The sequence below is a fragment of the Tamandua tetradactyla genome, chromosome 24 (genome assembly GCF_023851605.1).
Source record: "Tamandua tetradactyla isolate mTamTet1 chromosome 24, mTamTet1.pri, whole genome shotgun sequence".
Taxonomy (NCBI): domain Eukaryota; kingdom Metazoa; phylum Chordata; class Mammalia; order Pilosa; family Myrmecophagidae; genus Tamandua; species Tamandua tetradactyla.
Genome location: NC_135350.1, coordinates 17660495 through 17681481, shown reverse-complemented (window position 1 = coordinate 17681481; position 20987 = coordinate 17660495). Strand labels below are relative to the sequence as shown.

At 36.8% G+C, this 20987-nt stretch overlaps 1 protein-coding gene across 1 annotated transcript in view; it reads left to right on the top strand.

Moving 5' to 3' along the window:
• Positions 1–20987, top strand: part of GSTCD (glutathione S-transferase C-terminal domain containing) — a 206605-nt gene that overhangs the window by 181318 nt on the left and 4300 nt on the right. The window contains exons 9-11 of the mRNA XM_077142633.1: positions 5736–5869; positions 8427–8457; positions 11791–11860. Coding sequence (XP_076998748.1) covers positions 5736–5869; positions 8427–8457; positions 11791–11860 — 235 coding nt within the window. The remainder of the gene's footprint in view (positions 1–5735; positions 5870–8426; positions 8458–11790; positions 11861–20987) is intronic.

The window sequence follows — 20987 nt, the reverse complement described above, 5'->3', positions numbered from 1 at the left end:
CCAACAACCTCCTTTTAAGATTTGGAAAAGCTAACTACCAAATTCATCTGGAAGGGAAAGAGACCCCATATAGCTAAAAGCATCCTAATAAAGAAGAATGAAGTGGAAGGATTAACACTCCCTTACTTTAAAACCTATTATAAAGCCACAGTGGTCAAAACAGCTTGGTGCTGGCACAAAGACAGAAGCATTGACCAATGGAATCGAATCGAAAGTGCAGAAATAGACCACTAAATCTATGGTCAACTGATTTTTGACAAGGCCTGCAAATCCTCTGAACTGGGACAAAATCATCTTTTCAATTATTGGGCATGGAAGAACTGGATATCAATAGCCAAGGGAATGAAAGATAGCCCCTATCTTACACCCTACACAAAAATTAGCTCAAAATGAATCAGACACCTAAGTATAAGAGCTAACACCAAAAAGCTTTGAGAAGAAAATGTAAGAAAACATCTTCAAGACCTGGTAGAATGAGGTAGCTTCTTAAACTTTACACCCAAAGCACAAGCATCAAAAGAAAACATAGATAAATGGGAACTCCTCAAAATCAAATGCTTCTGTACGTCAAGAGACTTTGTCAAAAAAGTGAAGAGGCAGCCAACTCAATGGGAGAAAATATTTGGAAATCACATATTGGACAAAGGTTTGATTTCCTATATTTACAAAGAAATCATACAACTCAACAACAAAAGAACAAGCAATCAAATTATAAAATGGGCTAAAGATATGAATAGGCATTTTTCTGAAGAACAAATACAGATGTCTCAAAAGCACATGAAGAGATGCTCATTTTCATTGGCTATAAGGGAAATGCAGATCAAAACTAAAATGAGATACCATCTCACACCTATAAGAATGGCTGCTATTAAACAAACAGGAAACTATAAATGTTGGAGCAGATGTGGAGAAACTGGAACACTTATGCCCACTGGTGGGAATATATAATGGTGCAGCCACTATGGAAGACTGTTTGGCAGTTCTTTAGGAAACCAAGTATCGAGTTGCCCTATGATTCAGCAATAGCACTACTTGGTATATACCCAGAAGAGCTGAAAGCAATGACACAAACAGACATTTGCACACCAATGTTCATAGCAGCATTATTCCCAATCGCCAAAAGATGGAAACAAATCAAATGCCTATCAACAGACGAATGGATCAACAAAATGTCATATATGCATATGGTGGAATATTATGCAGCAGTAAGACAAAATGACATCCTGAAGCATATGACAAAGATGGATGAGCCTTGAGGACATAATGCTGAGTGAAACTGGCCAGACGCAAAAGAATAGATACTCTATGATTCCGCTTTTATGACCAGCATAAAGGTATAATCAAAGGCTTATAAAACAGAATATATGGGACTTAGAAACACATAGAAGCTAGAGATGGGTGAACTGTTAGCTAGTGAGGTTGAACTCATTATGTAAGGGAAAAGATAGGAGCGAAGGTGATTCTCCAGTGGGTCTAGAAGTAATATTACCATATTGAAGATGAACAAGATTTAAAGGGGTTGTATAGACCTATGCATTCCACTGATTCACGCTAGAAATATGAATTAGTTCTCATAAGAATTACTTCAAAGATATGATTCTTGTATAAAGAGTGTCTAAGTCCAGGGTACAGGGGGAAACCTGCTATTGCATGCTATGAGCTATGTTCAAAAAGAAACCATCAGCACTACTACAGCAACAGCAGAGATAAATAATGGGGAGAGGGACAAGAGTTAAGATGAGGTTTAGATATCCTGTTTGGCGAGGGTGTGTTTATTGGTTCTCTTTCTCTTGGGAACAATGAAATTATCTAAAATTGAGAATTTTGATGGACTGTGGACTTTGGGCCTTCTACATGATGCCCGATGAATGCAGGTGGCTGAAGGATGCACTGATGGAGAAATAGATTTGCGAATTATGATGTATACTTATGAACGAAGGATGTGCCTCTACAAAAAGGAACAAAGTCATGAGGCCTGCAACTATGTGAATGAACATGTGGGACATTTGGTGAGACAAAATAAGCCTAAAACAAAAAAGCAATAATGGTATTGTCACCTTTAGAAAATGCTTATAAGAAAACAGGGGTCTAGATTGTAAGCTTTTAGATCAGACACATTAAGTCCAGAGTGGTGATTATTATTTCTGGATTTTGAGAGGCTGTTTTATATATATAACCTAATGTAAGAAAGAAGATGAATAGGTTGGGGTTAAAGTAATTCAGAACATACGGGTAAGGAAGACAGTGTCTATATCTTAGAATCACACATACTCTTTGAGACCAACAGAAGAAAGGTTTATTTAGTCTGGAACTGAATTTTTCTGTTGTGCATCATCTAATTCAACCTATCTGTATAGCTTTTTTGAACAATTGAAACACAAGGATCCCAGAATAGAAAGAGGTCCTTTAATCCTGTATAGATTATTGTAATGCCTGGCAACATCCTAGAGTGTATTAAGCAGATAATCAAAAAGTACAGGCAAAGTCCCCTGAGGGATGGGCGAAACAATATGGAACTATTAAACATTGCCATCAAGGAATCCCCTGATACTGTGTCAAACTTTGGGGACACCCAAATCAATAGGCCATGCCTTCGATCCTGAGGCTTACTCTTGTGAAGCTTATGTAGGTAGCCGAGAAGCTTAGACTACCTTAGGCTTGCCTCAGAGTTACTTCTGGAGGACTTCTTTTGTTGCTCAGATGTGGCCTGTCTCTCTAAGCCCAACTCTACAAGTGAAATCATTCCCCTCCCCCTACGTGGACATGACATCCAGGAAAAAGTCTCCCTGGAGATGTTGGGAGGACTCCCAGGCATGAATCCAGACCTGATACCATGGGATCAGCAATTCTATCCTGACCAAAAGGGGGAAAAGAAGTGTAATTAATAAAGTATCAGTGGCAGAGAGAATTCAGAAAGAGTCGAGACGTTACTCTGGAAGTTGCTCTTACACAAGCTTCAGGTAGGCCTTGCTACCTATCATAATCTGCCAACCCCAACCAGGACCATTCCAGCCAATCCTAAAGAACACCTAGGGCAATGTATAAGATTCCACAAGAGTTCCATGCACTAGAGTAACTTTCCAGAAACCTACAACCTCCAGATGAGTCCCTGGTCCAGATAAGTGCTAAAACCTAGCGCAGCCTGTCCAGAACATCAGATAGTTCCATCTCCCTACCCCAAATTAGTGACAGACCCTTCCAATATCAAAAATTTAGAATTGCTGTAGCCCAAACAACCCTAAGGAGAGGTATGGAAGAATCAAAGGTGATGGTGGAGTTATACATAGAAGACAGGATTTAACAAATGAATATGAATGCTGAATCATTAAATTGATATCTCTTTTAGTCTCAACTATTTTAGAGCAGCTAGAAGCAAAAACCTAAAATTGTGGACTTGTAACCCATGTCAAATTCTGAAATATGTTCTACAACTAACTGTGCTGCTGTGCTTTGAAATTTTTAGCTTTTTTGTATATATGTTATTTTACGCAAAAGAAGAAGGAAAAAAAGTCGATTGTGGTGATAAAAAAAATATTTAAGCCCTCTAGCCTCCTACATTGCAGAGCAGCTAGAAGGAAAAATATGAGAGGATTGTATGGTAGCCCATGACAAACTCTGGGTTCTGTCCTTTAGCCACTTGTTGAAGAGTGCTTTGAAAACTATTTGCTTTTTTATTTCTTTGCTTCATATATATGTTATGTTATACTATAAAAAATATTTTTAAAATGTACAGGGTTCCAATTTGGAATGATGGAAATATTTTAATAATGGATGGAGGTTATGGGAGTATAACATTTTGAATGCAATTAACAGTACTGAAATATATATATCTGAATATAACTACAAGGGAAAATATTAGATTGTATGTATATATGGTAACAATAAAATTTTTTTTTTTTTTTTTTTTTTTTTTTAAAGGAAAGACAGAGAGAAGGAAGGAAGGATAGAAGGAAGGAAGGAAGGAAGAAAGGGAAACATTTTTTAAACATTTTCTTGTTTTATTGTATTCTGTTTCTCCGTTTTTGTTACATGGGCTGGGGCCGGGAATCGAACCGAGGTCCTCCGGCATAGCAGGCAAGCACTTTGCCCGCTGAGCCACCGCGGCCCGCCCGGTAACAATAAAATTTTAAAAAAAGAATCCTTGGAACTAAACTACACAAACAGTGAACCCTGGATTTTTACTATAAAAATGTGCTTTGATCAATTGGAACAAATGTTACACATCAATACAAGGCGTTGGTGCTGGGGTGGTGTAGGGGAATCCTGTACTCTATGCATGATTTTTTTTTTTCTGTAAACCCCCAACTTCCCAAATAAAGGGGGAAAAAAAAAAAAATAGGCCTGATTTTTGCTGTTCCAACCTGACTAAATAAATGGGTCAGGTGAGAAATCAAGGTTCTTTCTTCCCTCAATTTCCCTAAATTTGTTTCTATTTTCACTCGATGACAGCCTTCCAGTGCTCCATTTTCTGAGTGAAATGGGAAAGGTGGGTTGGCAGCAACAATTGAGATTGTTGGCTTCTAGGAAGCCCGTCTAAGCCTGGATGGAGAGGAGAATTCAAGATGAGTGGAGAGGAGAGCGATTCTTTCCTCTATAGAGTATACTGCTGCATTTGACTTTCCAATTCTAAAGAAGATTCTTTTCATCCAGAAATTTCCAGAAAATCTCCGTCTTCACCCTGAGAGCCGCCTTACTTTAAAGTTAAGAGATCTGTCCCTAGAAGGGGCAATTACAATCCAACCCAAGTTGTCTGTCCAGATGAAATGGAGATCTGAGCATTTTTCTGAAAAAAAAACCAGCTATAATTGATCTTTCAAAATCCACATATCTGATTTTCCTTCATAAAGTGTTATTTTGCTTTATTGGTACTAATAATTTTCACAGTTGTCTACATTAAATTGTAAGGCTATATAAACATATTTAAGAGTGCATTTTGAAAATGTATTTTAAAGTCATTTTAGGGTAATTTTTGTTTTCATGAATTATTGAGGCTATATCATGGTAACAGTTCATAATTTTATTCCTTCGTTTTTAAATAACCCCTTGAAAGTTGTTCTTGTAATTCATAATTCAAGGATGTTTATTATATGAAACACTTTGAAAGGATCTATATAAATATGATTTTATCAGTTTTATCTAACACTGACTAGATTATATTCATAGAGCATTTGACAAAATGCTTTTATATACATTTTTATTTAATCTGTACCATAGCATCTTTATATGTTGGTATTGATAACCATAGTTTATAATTGAAGTGACTTACATCCAAAGAAGCAAATCTTAAGTGGCCCAGGGTCACACAGCCAACCAGCGTTCTGTACTAGGAATTCTGATTTCAAACCCAGTGTTCTTGGGTTCTTGCCACATGCTACAGCTGAACTAAATTCATAGTCAGCAAGAGCACTAGTTTATACCTGCCTATATATTAAATTTGCCACATTTAATATATGAAATTTTCCACTGAATGAATCTTAAGCTCCATTTGCAATTGTTCCCTTTGTAATCTTTCAACCTTGTTTTAATTTTCTTAATTAATACATCTAGGTAAGTAGTCCTTTGGTGTGTCCAAATAAGAAATATTTAAACTACTATAGAATATTATCCTGGTAACCTGAAACCTCTTGTTGGGGATCAGTCCTCACAAAAAGTAAAAAAAAAAAAAAAAAAGTAGCATAAAGTGGCACTGTTAGTTAAGAAAGAACTTAGTGGTATGGCCTGGTTTTGTTTTCCAGGTGGCATTGCATGCTTGTGGAGTGGCAACAGACATGGTGATTGAACACTGCATCAAAACACGGGCTTCCTTTGTCACATGCCCTTGCTGTTATGGCTTCATTCAGAACACCTCGAAGTTTAATTTTCCAAAAAGGTGAAATTTAGTGCCTTATTAGAGACACCAAAATGGACAAAATTTATTTGATATAAAATTGCAATGAGATTTCAGTTTTGAGTTCATTTCTTCCTTCCACAATGACAAGTTTTGCTTATGAATTGTATAGGGAAGAGATGACCTCCTCTACATCCATCCTTCATTCTTTCCAGGAGTCAGTAGACTAGAGGTCTAACAGTTTAAGCACTAATCTGTGTTTTTCCAAATGAAATTAAAGGATCATCTACCAGAGGGAGTAGAGTATGGTGATTATGTATAGGCAGTCTATTGTCCAGGCGCAAATCCTGAAGTTGTTTCACCTCTGGCAGGTTACTTAAACTCTGTTTGCCTACATTTTCTCAACTACAAAATGGGGAGATTAATAATATCTCAAGGTTTTTATGAGAAGTTAATGGTATGTGTGAAGAACTTAGAGCAACATAGTGGAAGCTCTCAATAAACGTGATGAAGTATTGCTACTAACTAGTAGCGGTTGTGTTTTTAAATAGTGCCCATGGGTGTTGATTAAATCTGAGGCTTGGCATCCATTTTTACAGGCCTTCTTATCCCACACAGAAAAGGAATATGTTTTATTTCTCATCCCTTTAACCCCTAAAATAGGAGGGCCTCACTTTTTGTGTTTATGGCATTTCACTCTCTGATTCATTGCTTTTGAGAATCATGATTATAGAATAGATCAAAATGTTATTTGTGGGAAGTCTATTCTTTTACGTGTCCACTATGTGTAAAAAGAGTTTTCTTGATCAATTGCATTAATACCTTTAAAAGACCTCAGAATATTTCTATTAGAATTTATTCATATAGGAGTCTATATAAGTAACATAAAATAACAGAATACAAATAAATAGCTTCTTTTCTTTCAGCTTTCATTATTTTGCTCCTAAGTGCCACTTGCAACTAGTTGGAAGAAAGCCAAAGGAACTTTTGAAAACCAGAAATAAAATAATGTGGGACTTAATCGATGGTTGTAATTTCATTTTATTTTAAATACACGGAGATAAGATGTGTATTTTTCCAACCCATCAGGAAATGTGTAAATCTAATATTTGGGGATAATTTATAAAGAATCTTAAAAATACGAACGTGACTTTTTCAGTCTGCAGTCTAATTTAAGGTCTCAAGTTAATGTCAATTTTTTCACACCCCTGTAGAATTATTGACATTCGCCCGCCCGCCAGCCCCAGCCCCAGCCCCACCCGTGGTCCTTAGAAATGATGTCTTGGAAAGTTTGTTTCCCTCTTTGTGTACAAGACCTTTCCTAGTTACTAAGGTTAAAGTAGGGAATTTATAAATACCATACTGTTTCTATATTATGTGGCACTGAGTACAAATTTTAAAGATTAACTGGTGCTAATAGTAAGTAAGGATCAAATGTATAGACACATGTTTTTTAATGACACAATCAAGAACCTGGTTTACAGCATTAATAAAAGACATAATGTTAATGGGAGGTACGTTTGCCTTTAACATAATTGCCACAGCACTGGCTTCCTGGATTTATACGCACCTTATGAAGGGAAGAGAAATATTTATGCCTCTCTACAGTGTAAGTAAATAACCCGTGAAAGAAGTCCTTTAGTTAATGACATACTGCACATGTACACCTTTGTTTTCTTATAAAAATATTTTAAACTGGCATAGTTTTCACAGTGATCCTCATTATTGGCAGATTTCAAGTTTGCAGATTCACCTACTCTCTATAAGTTCTTTGAGACCCCCCACCCCCCACCACCAAATTGACATTTGGGAAACTTCTGCAGTCATTTGTGCAGAGTTGTGCTGAACAGCAAAAATTTTGAACCACCTGATGTACATGTGACCAGCTAAGGTCAAATAAAGTGAGGCTGTGACATCTTGTTTCAGCTTTCATACTGTAAACAAGTGTCCTTTTGACAGTATTTTTTTTTTTTTTTTGCATGGGCAGGGACTGGGAATGGAACCCAGGTCCCCGGCATGGCAGGTGAGAACTCTGCCTGCTGAGCCCCCATGGCCTGCCTTTGACAGGATTTTTAATGTCATGTTTTCGCATTCTTGTGCTTTTTATTGGTGCTTCTACTGTTTAAAATGGTCCCCAAGTATCATTCTGAAGTGCTATGTGGTGTTCCTAAACACTAGAACATGGAGAAAATACTTTAGGAAAGCTTCATTCAGGTATTAGCTATAATGCTGTTGGCCGTGAATTTGATGTTAATTAAATCAGCGCTATATATTAAGTAAGGTGTCTTTAAACAGAAACTTACATAAACAAGTTTAGGTGTTGATCAGCTGATGAAAATGTTGACCAGAGGATCTCAGATACCTAACCCTGTATTTTCCTAGGAGCAAATGATTCAGTATTCACTAAATATTGTTCACGATGACTTTATAAGGCATCACTACCTCAAAAAGGAGAATCAATTATATTGGGGATAGCATTTTTATATCCTTCAGACAAAATACATATTTTCATTTAAAATTTTGTTTCTTCAAGATAATTTCTACTCCTATTAGTTGATGTTTAAAATGATAACTAATTCCTTTTTCTTTTCTATTTCAGTGAACAATTCAAGGAAATTTTATCATACAAGGTAACTTAAAGATCTAAATGTCTTTTTACTACACTTTTTATCCCTTCTTTATATTTTCAAATTTCAAATGGAGTTTATAATCAATAATTATATTTAAAATACTCATGAGCATCTATTATGGCATCTAAAACAAAATTTGAGATCAGCTCTTCAAGTAACTGACAAGAATTGTCCCACTTACATGCATGCTGGCAGAAGACTCCTGAGTCAGAAACAAAGGATGATTTAATGCTCATGGCAATAGCAGTAGTCGGGGTCTCATCATTTTTCACTGGCTTCCTGAGGTCCATTTCCCAAAAGGCAGCACAAAAAAGGCCAGGTAATACCTACACACAGAGAGCGGTGCATCACAGGAGATGAACTCTGAGCTTACAAAACCCAAATCTTTTACAATGGGCAATAATTATACCTGCCTTTTTGCTCCAGAGGGAAATGGTAGGTATGTCTTTCAAAGCTGTTCACTATACAGACATCCTTGAAAAGATCATCTGGGGCAAACTTTTCCATAAAAGGTCAGATAGCAAATATTTTAGGTTTTACAGGCCATATCCGATCTCTGTCAGATATTATTCTATGTTGTAATTGTAATTGTTTTTGCATTGTGGTGGTTGTTTTACAACCCGTTAAAAATGTAAAACCATTCTTAACTTGTAAACTGTACAAAAACAGGTCATGGGCCAGATTTGGCCTGTGGAACTTTACATAATGTTGAGTCATCAATCTGAGCAACAGTTTCTAGCTTTCTGAGCATCATCACTAATTAATTGGTCAATAACATGTTATAATGCAATTTAAAAATGAGAACAATACTTAAGAAAAGACAAATAATTTCTTTACAGGTTGATAAATTATTTTGGATTCTTGGTTCAGTTAATTCTACTTCTGGCACAGACTAAAACATATATTCTTATTTTACATACCACCACCACTCTCCCTGCCCCTTTTTGCAATTTTACCTTCTCCATCCAACAGTGAAACCATGAGTTAAGATGACCCAAAAATGTTTATTTCTTCCATCTTGGCACCTATATTCATTGGCAACCCTACTTGTTGACTCTTAAATGCCCCCCTCCAACTATTTCTCCTACTCCCCTCCCTTTCCATACAAGTATACACAGAAACCTAAGGAGAGGAGAGGGATTTCAGATTTCATGCTTTCACCCAAAACCAGAAAATTTCTTGCCTTCTCCTATTAGATTAAAAGTTCTCATATTCTTGAGATTCTTGGATCTCTGGACCTTTATTTTCATAAAATTCAAAACACTCCATTTATTTTTATGACAAAGCCCTGTTAATAAAGGGGGAAATTAAAAGGGACCTAAACCCCTTTTTTTAACCACCACCATCCTATCACTTTGAGTGAAACCAGGTAAAGCAAACTCTGAGAGGACAATGTGGAAAAAATCTAGGATGGTGAGGAGGTAAGGTACCACTATAGGAGATGCAGAGCCTCACTGCTGGCTAGGAAAGAATGTGAAATTCCTAAAGAGCAGAAAGAGATGGGGCACCCAGGCTCTTCCAGAGAATAGAAACTCCCTTGTTCTCCAGTTCATTATCTTTATCTCCTCTTTCTCCCATAACCCCCTAAGCTGCTTGGCCACTCATTCTTTTGAGAAGTTTTAGCTTCTTACATACTGTGGCAAGGTGATTTCTAAGCATTTCTTAACTGAACTGTGGTTGTTTGAATGGAAGGCAGAACCAAATGGACTTAGTGTCCAAATATCTTGAGAGTCATTTTGGAAGTGAATCCATAGCTCAATTTAGCAGCAGACCTTTGCACCTACCTTCTATGTGCCCTGCCCTTTCTGAAATTAACTTCCACTGAGGAAAACACACACACAAATAATTCCAGTAAAATATGGTAAAACTTATCAATCAAGAGAAATGAACTTTGTCTAAGATTATGATTGCCTTGGGTGCATGGGCAGATCAGTGGTAGAATGTTCGCCTTCCATGCAGGAGACCCGGGTTTGATTCCCGGCCCATGCACACACACACACACCCGCAAAAAAAAAAAAAAAAGAGATTGTGATTCCCTTTAAATTACATGTATATGAAGTGTATCTTAGTTTTCAAATACTCAAGAACAAAGGTTGTGTTTGCTTATCTTTCCTTCAAATCAAATGAATATATATATTCTAAATTCTTCTTCTGCCCCTTTGCGCCTAGTTGATGCCGGTTACTTTGTGGGAGCTTAATGAAAGGAATTCATTGGAGCCATTTTATTAATTTCCCATCCATTGCCAGTAAATTGTATAGTAAGCATTAAAACAGTCTTTTTAATACATAAACGTTGAAACAAAGGTATCCCTTGAAAGAGAACCACATGTGCCATAGTCACATCAGTTACCATATTTAAAAATAGAGACCTCAGAAAATTTTTTAAAAACTTAAAAATTAAAAAAAAAATGAAGGCCTCAAATTTAATGCACAAAAGACTAGGGACAAATGATGAATCTGGGTTCAACCTGTTTGTTAAGTCTGCAGGTGAGATCATTTACACATTTGGAGACTGCAGCTGTTGTGAACAAACAGTTGTTGTGGGAACATTGCACTAATCATTTAGACTGCCGAATGACTCAGCTTTGGCATCTTGAGGATCTAAGAGTGTTGTGCAAATTCATAGTAACCTGTCCCTTTAAAACTCATTTTTTCCCTTAATGGAATCTTTCTTAAAATTATTAAGCAGAAACCATAATCCTCACGTTTGCTTTGTGGTTTGTCTTAAAGCAGAAATAAATCCACCTCCTTCCATCATTTGGGCAGAGAGAAGAGTGAGCAAGCCACGCTCCTCCTCAAAAGGGACTGAATAGAGGGAAGGGTCAGGAAAAGCAGGGGAGCAGCCAGCACTCTGCCTGGGATCCCAGAGAACTATAGAAGCCACAAATTGGTGATCGTTGACACCACTTCCTTTTCTTCTGGTAGTATGAAAACCGCCAAGAATGTTTTCTTGCAGCTACATTCCTAAGACTCAAATACATTTTATTAAAAGAAAAAGATAAGTGAATTTTAGATCTTTTGGTTTAATGTATTATAATCACAAAACATAACTCAGTTGTCATATTTCAACCAAAAGCTACTGATCAAAATGGGTCTGGGGCTTTTCCTTGCATCTCATCTTAAGAACTACATCTGAAGAGAAGTATACTTGAAGGGAAAAACAGTCTTCAGGACCATTTCCTGAAAGTTTGCTTTTAACAATGTTATTTGGGCAGTACCTTATTCAATTCAACAGCATAGAACTCCAGAAAAAAATGAGGTTTTTTTTGTTGTTATTTTTACAACTTGGAAGCAGGTTAAAATAAACCCACATTCTATTACTTTTCCTTCTAGGAACACATGATTCTGTGCAGATTTGCAGATCAGACAGCTGTCCAGCTCCCACCCCAACGCAGGTTAATAGGTATGTGTTTTTACAGAACAGCTGTTGAGTAAATTATGTAAAATATGCCTAGGAATGAACCTACTGATCTCTATTGGAAAGATTGATCTGTATATCAACATGAAACTAAGGTTTAGTTTTTCCCAGAAAACTCAATCTATATTGAAAAAAGACTTTCTAACTATAACAACACTTTATCCCATTTTGGTTAACATTAATACTTTTAAATACATTTTTCAATATTTGTGCATTGAATAGAATTATGTTAAATCTCTTTTGTACTGATATAAACAAACCGAAGGATCTATCAGAAGCCACAAAAGGAAATAATGAAGATGGAAAAATCAACTTATGCATGCCAAAATTGATGCATTAAAGAAAATATGTAAACAAGGATGTTAGCGATTTCTTTTTGGGAAAGAAATATGTGTGTATATCCTTATTTGTAGGCCAATTTAGTAGACCTTTGTAATATTAAACATTACCTAAATTGGAAGACACACAGAAGCATTTCAAATTTATTAAGGAATAAATTTATTAAAGACTTCACTTCAGAAAAATAAATACCATTAAGAAGAATAGTCACATTTAAAAGTTATTGCACATTGAAGTACTGAGCTAAATATCTTCCACCTATTACCTCAGTATATTCTTACAATAATACTTAGGAGTTGGTACTATTATTTACATTTTACAGATGAGAGACCTGAGATAAAGAGCTTACCTGGGTCCTTCAGCTAGTAGATGAAAGAGCTACAATATAAACAGAAATTATTTGATTCCATACTTGAAGCTATCTCGTTTTTAAAAAAAAATATTTTTATTGGTATATCTTCACACACATACATTCCATACTTGGTGTACAATCAATGGCTCACAATATCAGCACATAGTAGTATATTCATCACATTGAACATGTTTGGAACATTTGCATCACTCCAGAAAAAGAAATAAAAAGAAAAAAGGAAAAACTCATATATACCATACTCTATACCCCTCCCTCTCATTGACCACTACTATTTCCATCTGCCTGATTTATTTTACCCTTTGTCCCCCCCCCCCATTATTTATTCTTTACCATATTTTTTTACTCATTTGTCCATACCATGGATGAAAAGAACATCAGAAACAAGGTTTTCACAATCACACAGTTACATTGTAAAAGTTATACTTTTATATGATTGTCTCCAAGAATCAAGGCTACTGGAACACAGGTCAACAGTTTCAGGTACTTCCCTCCAGACTCTCCAATACACCATAAACTAAAAAGGAATAGCTATATAATGCATAAGAATAACCTCCAGTATAACCTCTCAAATCTGAAATCTCTCAGCCACTGAAACTTAATTTTGTCTCATTTCTCTCATCTCCTTTTTGGTCAAGAAGGCTTTCTCAATCCATTGATCCTGGGTCCTGGCTCATCCCGGTATTGCTGGCCCACATTGCCAGGGAGATTTATATGCCTGGGAGTCATGTCCCACAGAGTGGGAGGACAATGAGTTCACCTACTGAGCTGAGTTAGAGAAAAGCTCAGGCCACATCTGAGCAACAAAAAAGGTTCTCAGGAGGTGACTCTTAGGCCTAATTTTGCTTAAAACTAGGCCCAAGAGGCCTATAGGCTTAGCATATACTTTGCAGGAATGAGTTTCAAAGGGGAAAACCCCAAGATCTAGGGCTCAGTCTATTGATTTGGTTGTCTCCACTGCTTGTGAGAGTTATCAGAAATTCCCCAAATGAGGAAATTGAATATTTCTTCCTTTCTCCTCAGTTCCCCAAAGGGACCCTACAAATACTTCTTTATTCATTGCCCATATTACTCTGGGACATATTGGGGCATCTCACTAACCTAGACAAACCAACAAGATCTCACACCCTATTCATGATTCCATGTACTTATGGTGTTCAACTAAACTGAGCATACAAGTTAAATTAGGAGATGCAGTACTCAAATATAAGCACCAAATAAACATCTCTCCCTTTGGTCTCACACAGAAGTTGAAGTTTTAAAATATGGATGATATCATCCTTTACCCAGTCTTCTGATATACCTTAGTCCTATCCAGATCAGCTTCATTCTTATCTCTACTTGAAGTCTGATCACTTTTTCAACTTTTTAAACAGTTCCTGTTTGGGTAACTGCGGACTTTCATAGCTTTAGAGTTCTAACTCTGGGTTTCAGGTGTCACATAAATACCCAGTGTTTCTGGGAGTGACCTGGTTATAAACAAACAACTCAGTATCTTAGAATTTAGAAATAACAGTTACAACTCCTGAATATATGTGACTGCTGTGGAGTTTACAATCTAGGATCCTTTACAATAGGCCCCAACCTGATAACCCATGTTCTTGAATTCAGTTCACTGAGTTTTTATATAATAGTTAGTTCATATGATTGAGGCATGATAGTATTTTTGTTCCTGACATTTCATTTAACTCTTTTTGTTCCTGACATTTCATTTAACATACAGTCCCTAAGGTTTATACCTAGTTGCATGCCTCACTTCATTCCTTCTTGCAGCTGCTCAGTAGTCCATTGTATGCATACACCATAGTTCCCCCTTCCATTCCTCAGTTGTTGTATCCTTACACCACCTCCGTCTGTTGGGGATATTGAACACTGCTGCCAGAAATACCAGTGTGCAAATGTCCATTCGTGTCCCCACACTCAGTTCCTCCAGATATATACTAAGCAACGGGTTTCAGGATCATATGGCAACCCCACCCTAACCCTCCGGTGGAAACCAACATACTGCACCTTTCAGTTTCCCTACAGACAGTGAATAGGTACATCTCATTCTCCATGTTTTCTCTAGCACTTGTTTCTCTCTGTTCTTTTTTTTGGTATGGGCAGGCACCAGGATCTCTCTCTGTTCATTTTTAAATGTTTTATTCATACTTCACATAATCCAACCTAAGTGTATAGAAATGCCTTCACCACCTTAACCTATGGGAAGATATTTCCTTTTTTTCCACAAAGAATCCATACCCCTCCCCCATGTCCCCCAACACTGACAGTTAGTTTAGGCATAATGCCTTTGTTACATTCAGTGAGCACATTATTATGTTACTGTTGACCATAGATCCCACTTTGCATTGATTTTACTTTTTTCCCCATATACCATCGTTTTCAGCACCTTGCAATGTTGACATTCATTTGTTCTCCCTCTTGCAAAAATGTTTTTTTATTTGTACACTTAATCATCATCATTGTCCACTCTAGACATTCCTAAATTATACCGCCTCTGTCTTTATCTTTCCTTTTTTTTTATGTGCCCCCAACCCTTCTCCCTCAATCATACTTACATTCAGCTTCATTCAGTGTACTTATATTATTGTGCTACAATCAGGTAGTATTATGCTATCCATTTTTGAGTTTTTACAATCAGTCCTATTGTACGATCTGTTTTTCTACAGCACCAATTGCCCAATCTCTACCCTATTTGTATCTCCTGAAATCCTGTGCTCTTAACTTCAATTCTCAAAGTTCACTCATTAATGTTAGTTCATATTAGTGAGACCATACAGTATTTGTCCTTTTGTTTCTAGCTAATGTCACTCAGCATAATATCATTGTGGTTTTGATTTGCATTTTCCTAACACCCAGTTAAGTTGAGCATCTTTTCATGTGCATTTTAGCAATTTGTATTTCCTCTTCTAAGAGGTGTCTGTTCGTGTCTTCTCATTTTTTAAATTGGGTTGTTTGTCTTTTCATTGTTCAGTTGAAGAATCTCTTTATATATTCTGGATACCAAACCCTTATCTGATAATGCAGTTTTCAAATGTTGTCTTCCATTGCTTAGACTACCTTTTTACTTTCTTGACAAAGTTCTTGATGCACAAAAGTACTTGAGGAGCTCCCATTTATTTTTTTTTTTTCAGTGCTTGTGCTTTAGGTTTAAGCTCTGGGAAACTGCCTCCTATTACAAGTTTTATAAGATATTTTCCCTACATTTGCTTCTCAAAGTTTTATGGTCTTAGCTCTAACGTTTAGGTCTTTGATCCATTTTGAGTTGATTTTTATACAGGGTGTGAGATATGGATCTTCTTTCATTCTTTTGCAAATAGATAGCCAGTTCTCCAAGCTCCATTTATTGAAGAGGCTTGTCTATTCCAAGTGAGTTGGCTTACCTGCCTTATCAAAGATCAATTGTCCACAGATGAGAAGGTCTATTTCTGAATACTCCATTTGATTCCATTAGTCAATATATCTATCTTTATGTCAGCACCATGCTGTTTTGACCACTGTAGTTTCATAATATGCTTTAAAGTTGGGTAGCTTGAGACCTCTGACTTCATTTTTCTTTCTCAAGATATTTTTAGCTATTCAGGGCACTCTTCTCTTCCAAATAAATTTGATTATTGGTTTTTCTATTTCTACAAAGTCAGTTGTTGGAATTTTAATTGTTATTGCATTGAATCTATAAATCAATGTGGGTAAAATTGACATTTTAACTCTATTTCTTCTTCCAGTCTATGAGCACAGTATGCCTTTCCATTTATTTAGGTCTTCCATGATTTCTTTTAGCAAGTTCTTATAGTTTTCTGTATATAGGTCTTTTGTATCCTTAGTTAAATTTATTCCTTAATATTTTATTCTTTTGGTTGCTATTGTAAATGGGATTTTTTTCTTGGTTTCCTCCTCAAATTACTTATTACTAGTGCATAGAAACACTACTGATTTAAGGGTGTTGATCTTGTACCCTGCCACTTTGCTGTACTTATCAGCTCTAGTAGCTTTGAGGATTTTCGACATATAGTATCATGTCATCTGCAAACAGTGAAAGTTTTACTTCATCCTTTCCAAGTTGGATGCTTTTTATTTCTTTTTCTTGTCTAATTTCTCTGACTATAACTTTCAGCACTATGCTGAAAAACAAAGGTGACAGTGGGCATCCTTGTCTTGTCAATGGTTATGTCTCCTCTTCCATTTCTGATTTTATTCAGTTTTTCCCCACTGAGCTGTGGGTTAGCTGTGGGTTTTTCATATATTCCCTTTATCAGGTTGAGGAGATTCCCTTCCATTCCTATCCTTTGATGTGTTTTCAGCAAGCAATCAATTTCCCTCTTAGCACTGCCTTTGCTTCATCCATAAATTTTGATATGTTGTGTTTTCATTTTCAGTTGTCTTGAGATATTTGCTGATTTCTCTTGTAATTTCTTCCTTGACCCACTGTTGTTTGAAAGTATGTTGTTTAGCGTTCATATATTTGTAAGTTTTCTGGCCTTCTTCCTGTTATTGATTTTCAACTTCATTGTATTATGATCCAAGAGAGCATTTTTTATTGTTTCAATCTTTTAGAATCTATTGAGACTTGTTTTGTGATCGAACATATGGTTTATCCTTAAGCATGATCCATGAGCACTTGAGAAAATTGTGTATCCTGCTGTTGTGGGGTGTAATGTTCTGTAAATGTCTGTGAAGTCTAATTTGCCCTCTTCCTGTTATAGATTTCCGGCTTCATTGTATTATAATCCAAAAGAGCATGTTTTATTATTTCAATCTTTTCAAATCTATTGAGACTTGCTTTGTGACCCAGCATATGTCTGTCCTTGAGCATGATCCATGAGCACTTGAGAAAAATGTGTACCCTGTTGTTGTGGGGTGTAATGTTCTGTAAATGTCTGTGAAGAAGAGTTCATTTACCATATTATTCAACTCCTCTGTTTCTTGACTGTTCCTCTGTCTAGAAGTTCTGTGCATTGATGAGAGTAGGGAATTGAAGTCTCCAGTTATTATGGTACAGGTGTCTATTTCTCCCTTCAGTGTTATCAGTGTTTGTCTCATGTACTTTGGAGCACTTTGGCTCAGAGCATAAATATTTATTATTGTTGTGTCTTCTTATTGAATTGTTCCTTTTATTAATACATAGTGTCCTTCTTTGTCTCTTTTAACTGTTTTACATTTGAAGTCTAATTTGTCAGATGTTAGTATAGCTACTCCTGCTCTTTTCTGATTGTTGTTTGCATGAAATATATTTTCAGTTTCAGTTTCAACCTATTTTTGTTCTTGGGTCTAAAATGAGCTTTCTGTAGAAAACAGCATATAGACAGGTCCTGTTTTTTAATCCATTCTGCTAGTCAATGTCTTTTGACTGGGAAGTTTAATCCATTAACATTTAACATTGTTACTGTAAAGGCAGTGCTTTCTTCTACCAGTTTGTCTTTTGAATTTTATATGTCAGATCTAACGTTTTTTCTCTTTTTACCTTTACTGATAGTCTTCATTTCTATACTCTTCTGCAGACTTCTCTCTCCTGCCCTTTCCCATCTGCCTTTAGTGCTCCCTTTAGTATTTCTTGCAGAGCCAGTCTCTTAGTCACAAATTCTCTCAGTGATTATCTAAAAACATTAATCTCCCCCTCATTTTTGAAGGACAATTTTGCTAGATATAGAATTCTTGGTTTGCAGTTTTTCTATTTTAGAATCTTAAATATATCATATCACTGCCTTCTTATCTCCATGGTTTCTGCAGAGAAATATACACATACTCTTATTGGGATTTTCTTGTAATATTGGATTTGTTTTCTCTTGATGCTTTCAAAATTCTCTCTTATTCTTTGACATTTGTCAATCTGATTACTAAGTGTCTTGGAGTATGTCTATTTGGATCTATTCTGTTTGGGGTATGCGATATACCTCTTGGATCTGTAATTCTATGTCTTTCATAAGAGATGGGAAATTTTCAGTGATTGTTTCCTCCACTTGTCTTTCTCCTCCTTTTCCCTTCTCTTCTCTTTCTGGGACACCCACAGCACATATATTCATGCACTTCATGTTGTCATTCAATTCCCTGATACCATGCTCTTATTTTTCCATTCTTTTCCCTATATTTTCTTTTCTTTTCTTTTCTTTTTTGCACAGGCAGTCACCAGTAATTGAATCTGGGTCTCCAGCATGGCAGGCGAGAATTCTGCCTACTGAGCCATTCCCTATATTTTCTTTTGTGTGTCAAATTTCAGATGTCTAGTTCTCTAGTTCGCTAATCCTTTCTTCTGCCTCCTCACATCTATTGTTGTAGGTTTCCATTGATTTTTCCATCTCTTCTGTTTTACCTTCATTCCTATAAGTTCTGTGGTTTTTTTAAACTTTCAATTTCTTCTTTTTGTTCCCCATTGTCTTCTTTATATGCTCTCTCAACTCATTGACTTGATTTTTGATGAGATTTTCCATGTCTGTTCAAGCATGCTGAATTAGTTGTTTCAACTCCTGTATCTTATTTGAGGTGTTGACTTGTTCTTTTGACTGGGCCATAGCTTCGATTTTCCTAGTATGACTCGTTATTTTTTGCTGGCATCTAGGCATTTGATTACCTTAATTAGTTTATTCAAGAGATTGTTTTCACACTTTTACCTAGAATTTGCTTGCTGAATGGCTTTGTTGTCTATCTGTTCTTTGAAATTCAGTTCAATTTATTCTAGACCTCCTGCACAGGTTTGGTTTAACTGATCAGAAACTTTCAGTTTTATTTTCCTGTTACTTGCCCTGCCTATATAGACCCTTTTTTTTTTTTGAGGAGGAGGAGGAGGTTCTCCTCAGATATTATAGACCCCAGTCAGATTTTTCCCATCAGACAGGCCCACATCTCAGAAGGAAATTGTAGCCAGCATCAGTTTTCCCTGAGGGTGAGACCCTGCAGGCTGACAGATTTTCCTATGAAGCCTCTAAACTCTATGCTTTTCTTATCCTGCCTAGCATGTAGTGCTTCTCTGCCTGCAGCTTCCCACCAGCATAAAATGATGTGGTGCCTCTAACTTCAGCAGACTCTCCCTGTCAGGGAGTGGTTGAGACAGAGGTGAGGTAATATGATGGCCTTAATTGCTTCAGTTTTCCAGTCCCTGGGGTGTGAATTCCTTGGAGGAGGGATTCCACTTGAGCTGGACCCCACCTTTCTTTTGGGGAAGACAAAGTTAGGGAATTAACTCCTTTAACCTGACTAGTTGTTTTGTCTCTCAGACAAGCTTAATTCTGCCCTTGCCTGAGGCAATGCTGGGGCCTGAAAAGGCTTCCAGTCCTATATAATGAGCTATTAAGGAACAGAAAAAGAGAGGGGTAAAAAAGCCTTTTCAGAGGCGGACCCTTGCTCCTTGGGTTTATCAATCAAATGCTTAAGTTGGTACATGGCACTTTGTATCTCTAGGCTCTATGCGCTTGGGGTCCAGCCCTTTTCCAGTATTTTATGCTGTCTAACTCAAAATACCTCTGGTTGTTCTTTTGTTTGTTTGTTTGTTTCCATCAACCTTATCCCTCTCTGCTGGAGCAAAAGCTTCTAATATCTTTAGTGCTTATTGTAGAATTATCTGTGCTGAGGGCCTATTTTCCATAGTCAGAATTTGTTAATTTATTCCACAGTTGGAGTTTAGTTGAGCTATGTATGCCCTTGCTGCTAGTAAAGTCTGTTTTCTTTCCCCTCAGGGAACCAGCCTGCTGTACCCATGGGGGAGAAGCACTGGCCTCTGAGGCTTGGGGGTCTTACAGTTCTGTGCAGGGTCGCAGACATTCCACCTGGTCCAGACTGGTGTACACTGTGTTCCAGTCATGGATGTTCCCCCAGCAGGTGTTCTGTGCCATGCCTGGTTATTTACTGCCATACTCCGGAGGATGAACTAAATTCCACACCTCACTCAACTGCCATCTTGCCTCCTATCTACCTGTGCTACACTGCATCCCAGCTCACTGGAGTCACAACTTGTGCTGAATGGTTAGATTCTAAAAGCAAGGCTTAAGATGATTGGGTGAAGTTAAACAATATTAAAAATTATTTTGAAAGCCCCACAATGGAAGCCATCATAATGTCTCTCTATAACTCCAACATAGCCTGTTTTCCTGCATAATATATTAGAAAACAGACTGCTATTCCTTTGGCTGAGCACCAGATGTAGTAGTTAGCTTACATTGCTATTCTCTAAAATATAGTCAGCATGGCAAGAACTCATACTTGGAGACGCATTCAAGAGCTGAGACTGAGGAAACAACTGATTTCCTTCTTTTTCTCACATTCTGTGGGTAGACATGTAGAAAGAGCTTGCTCTGTCATGCATACAAGCTCTTCCTCTTTCATTCTCTTTCCTTTTCTTTTTTCTCAACTCCCAAAATTTGAGTTATCAAATATACATTTGCTACAACTCCACTAGATGGGACACAGACATAA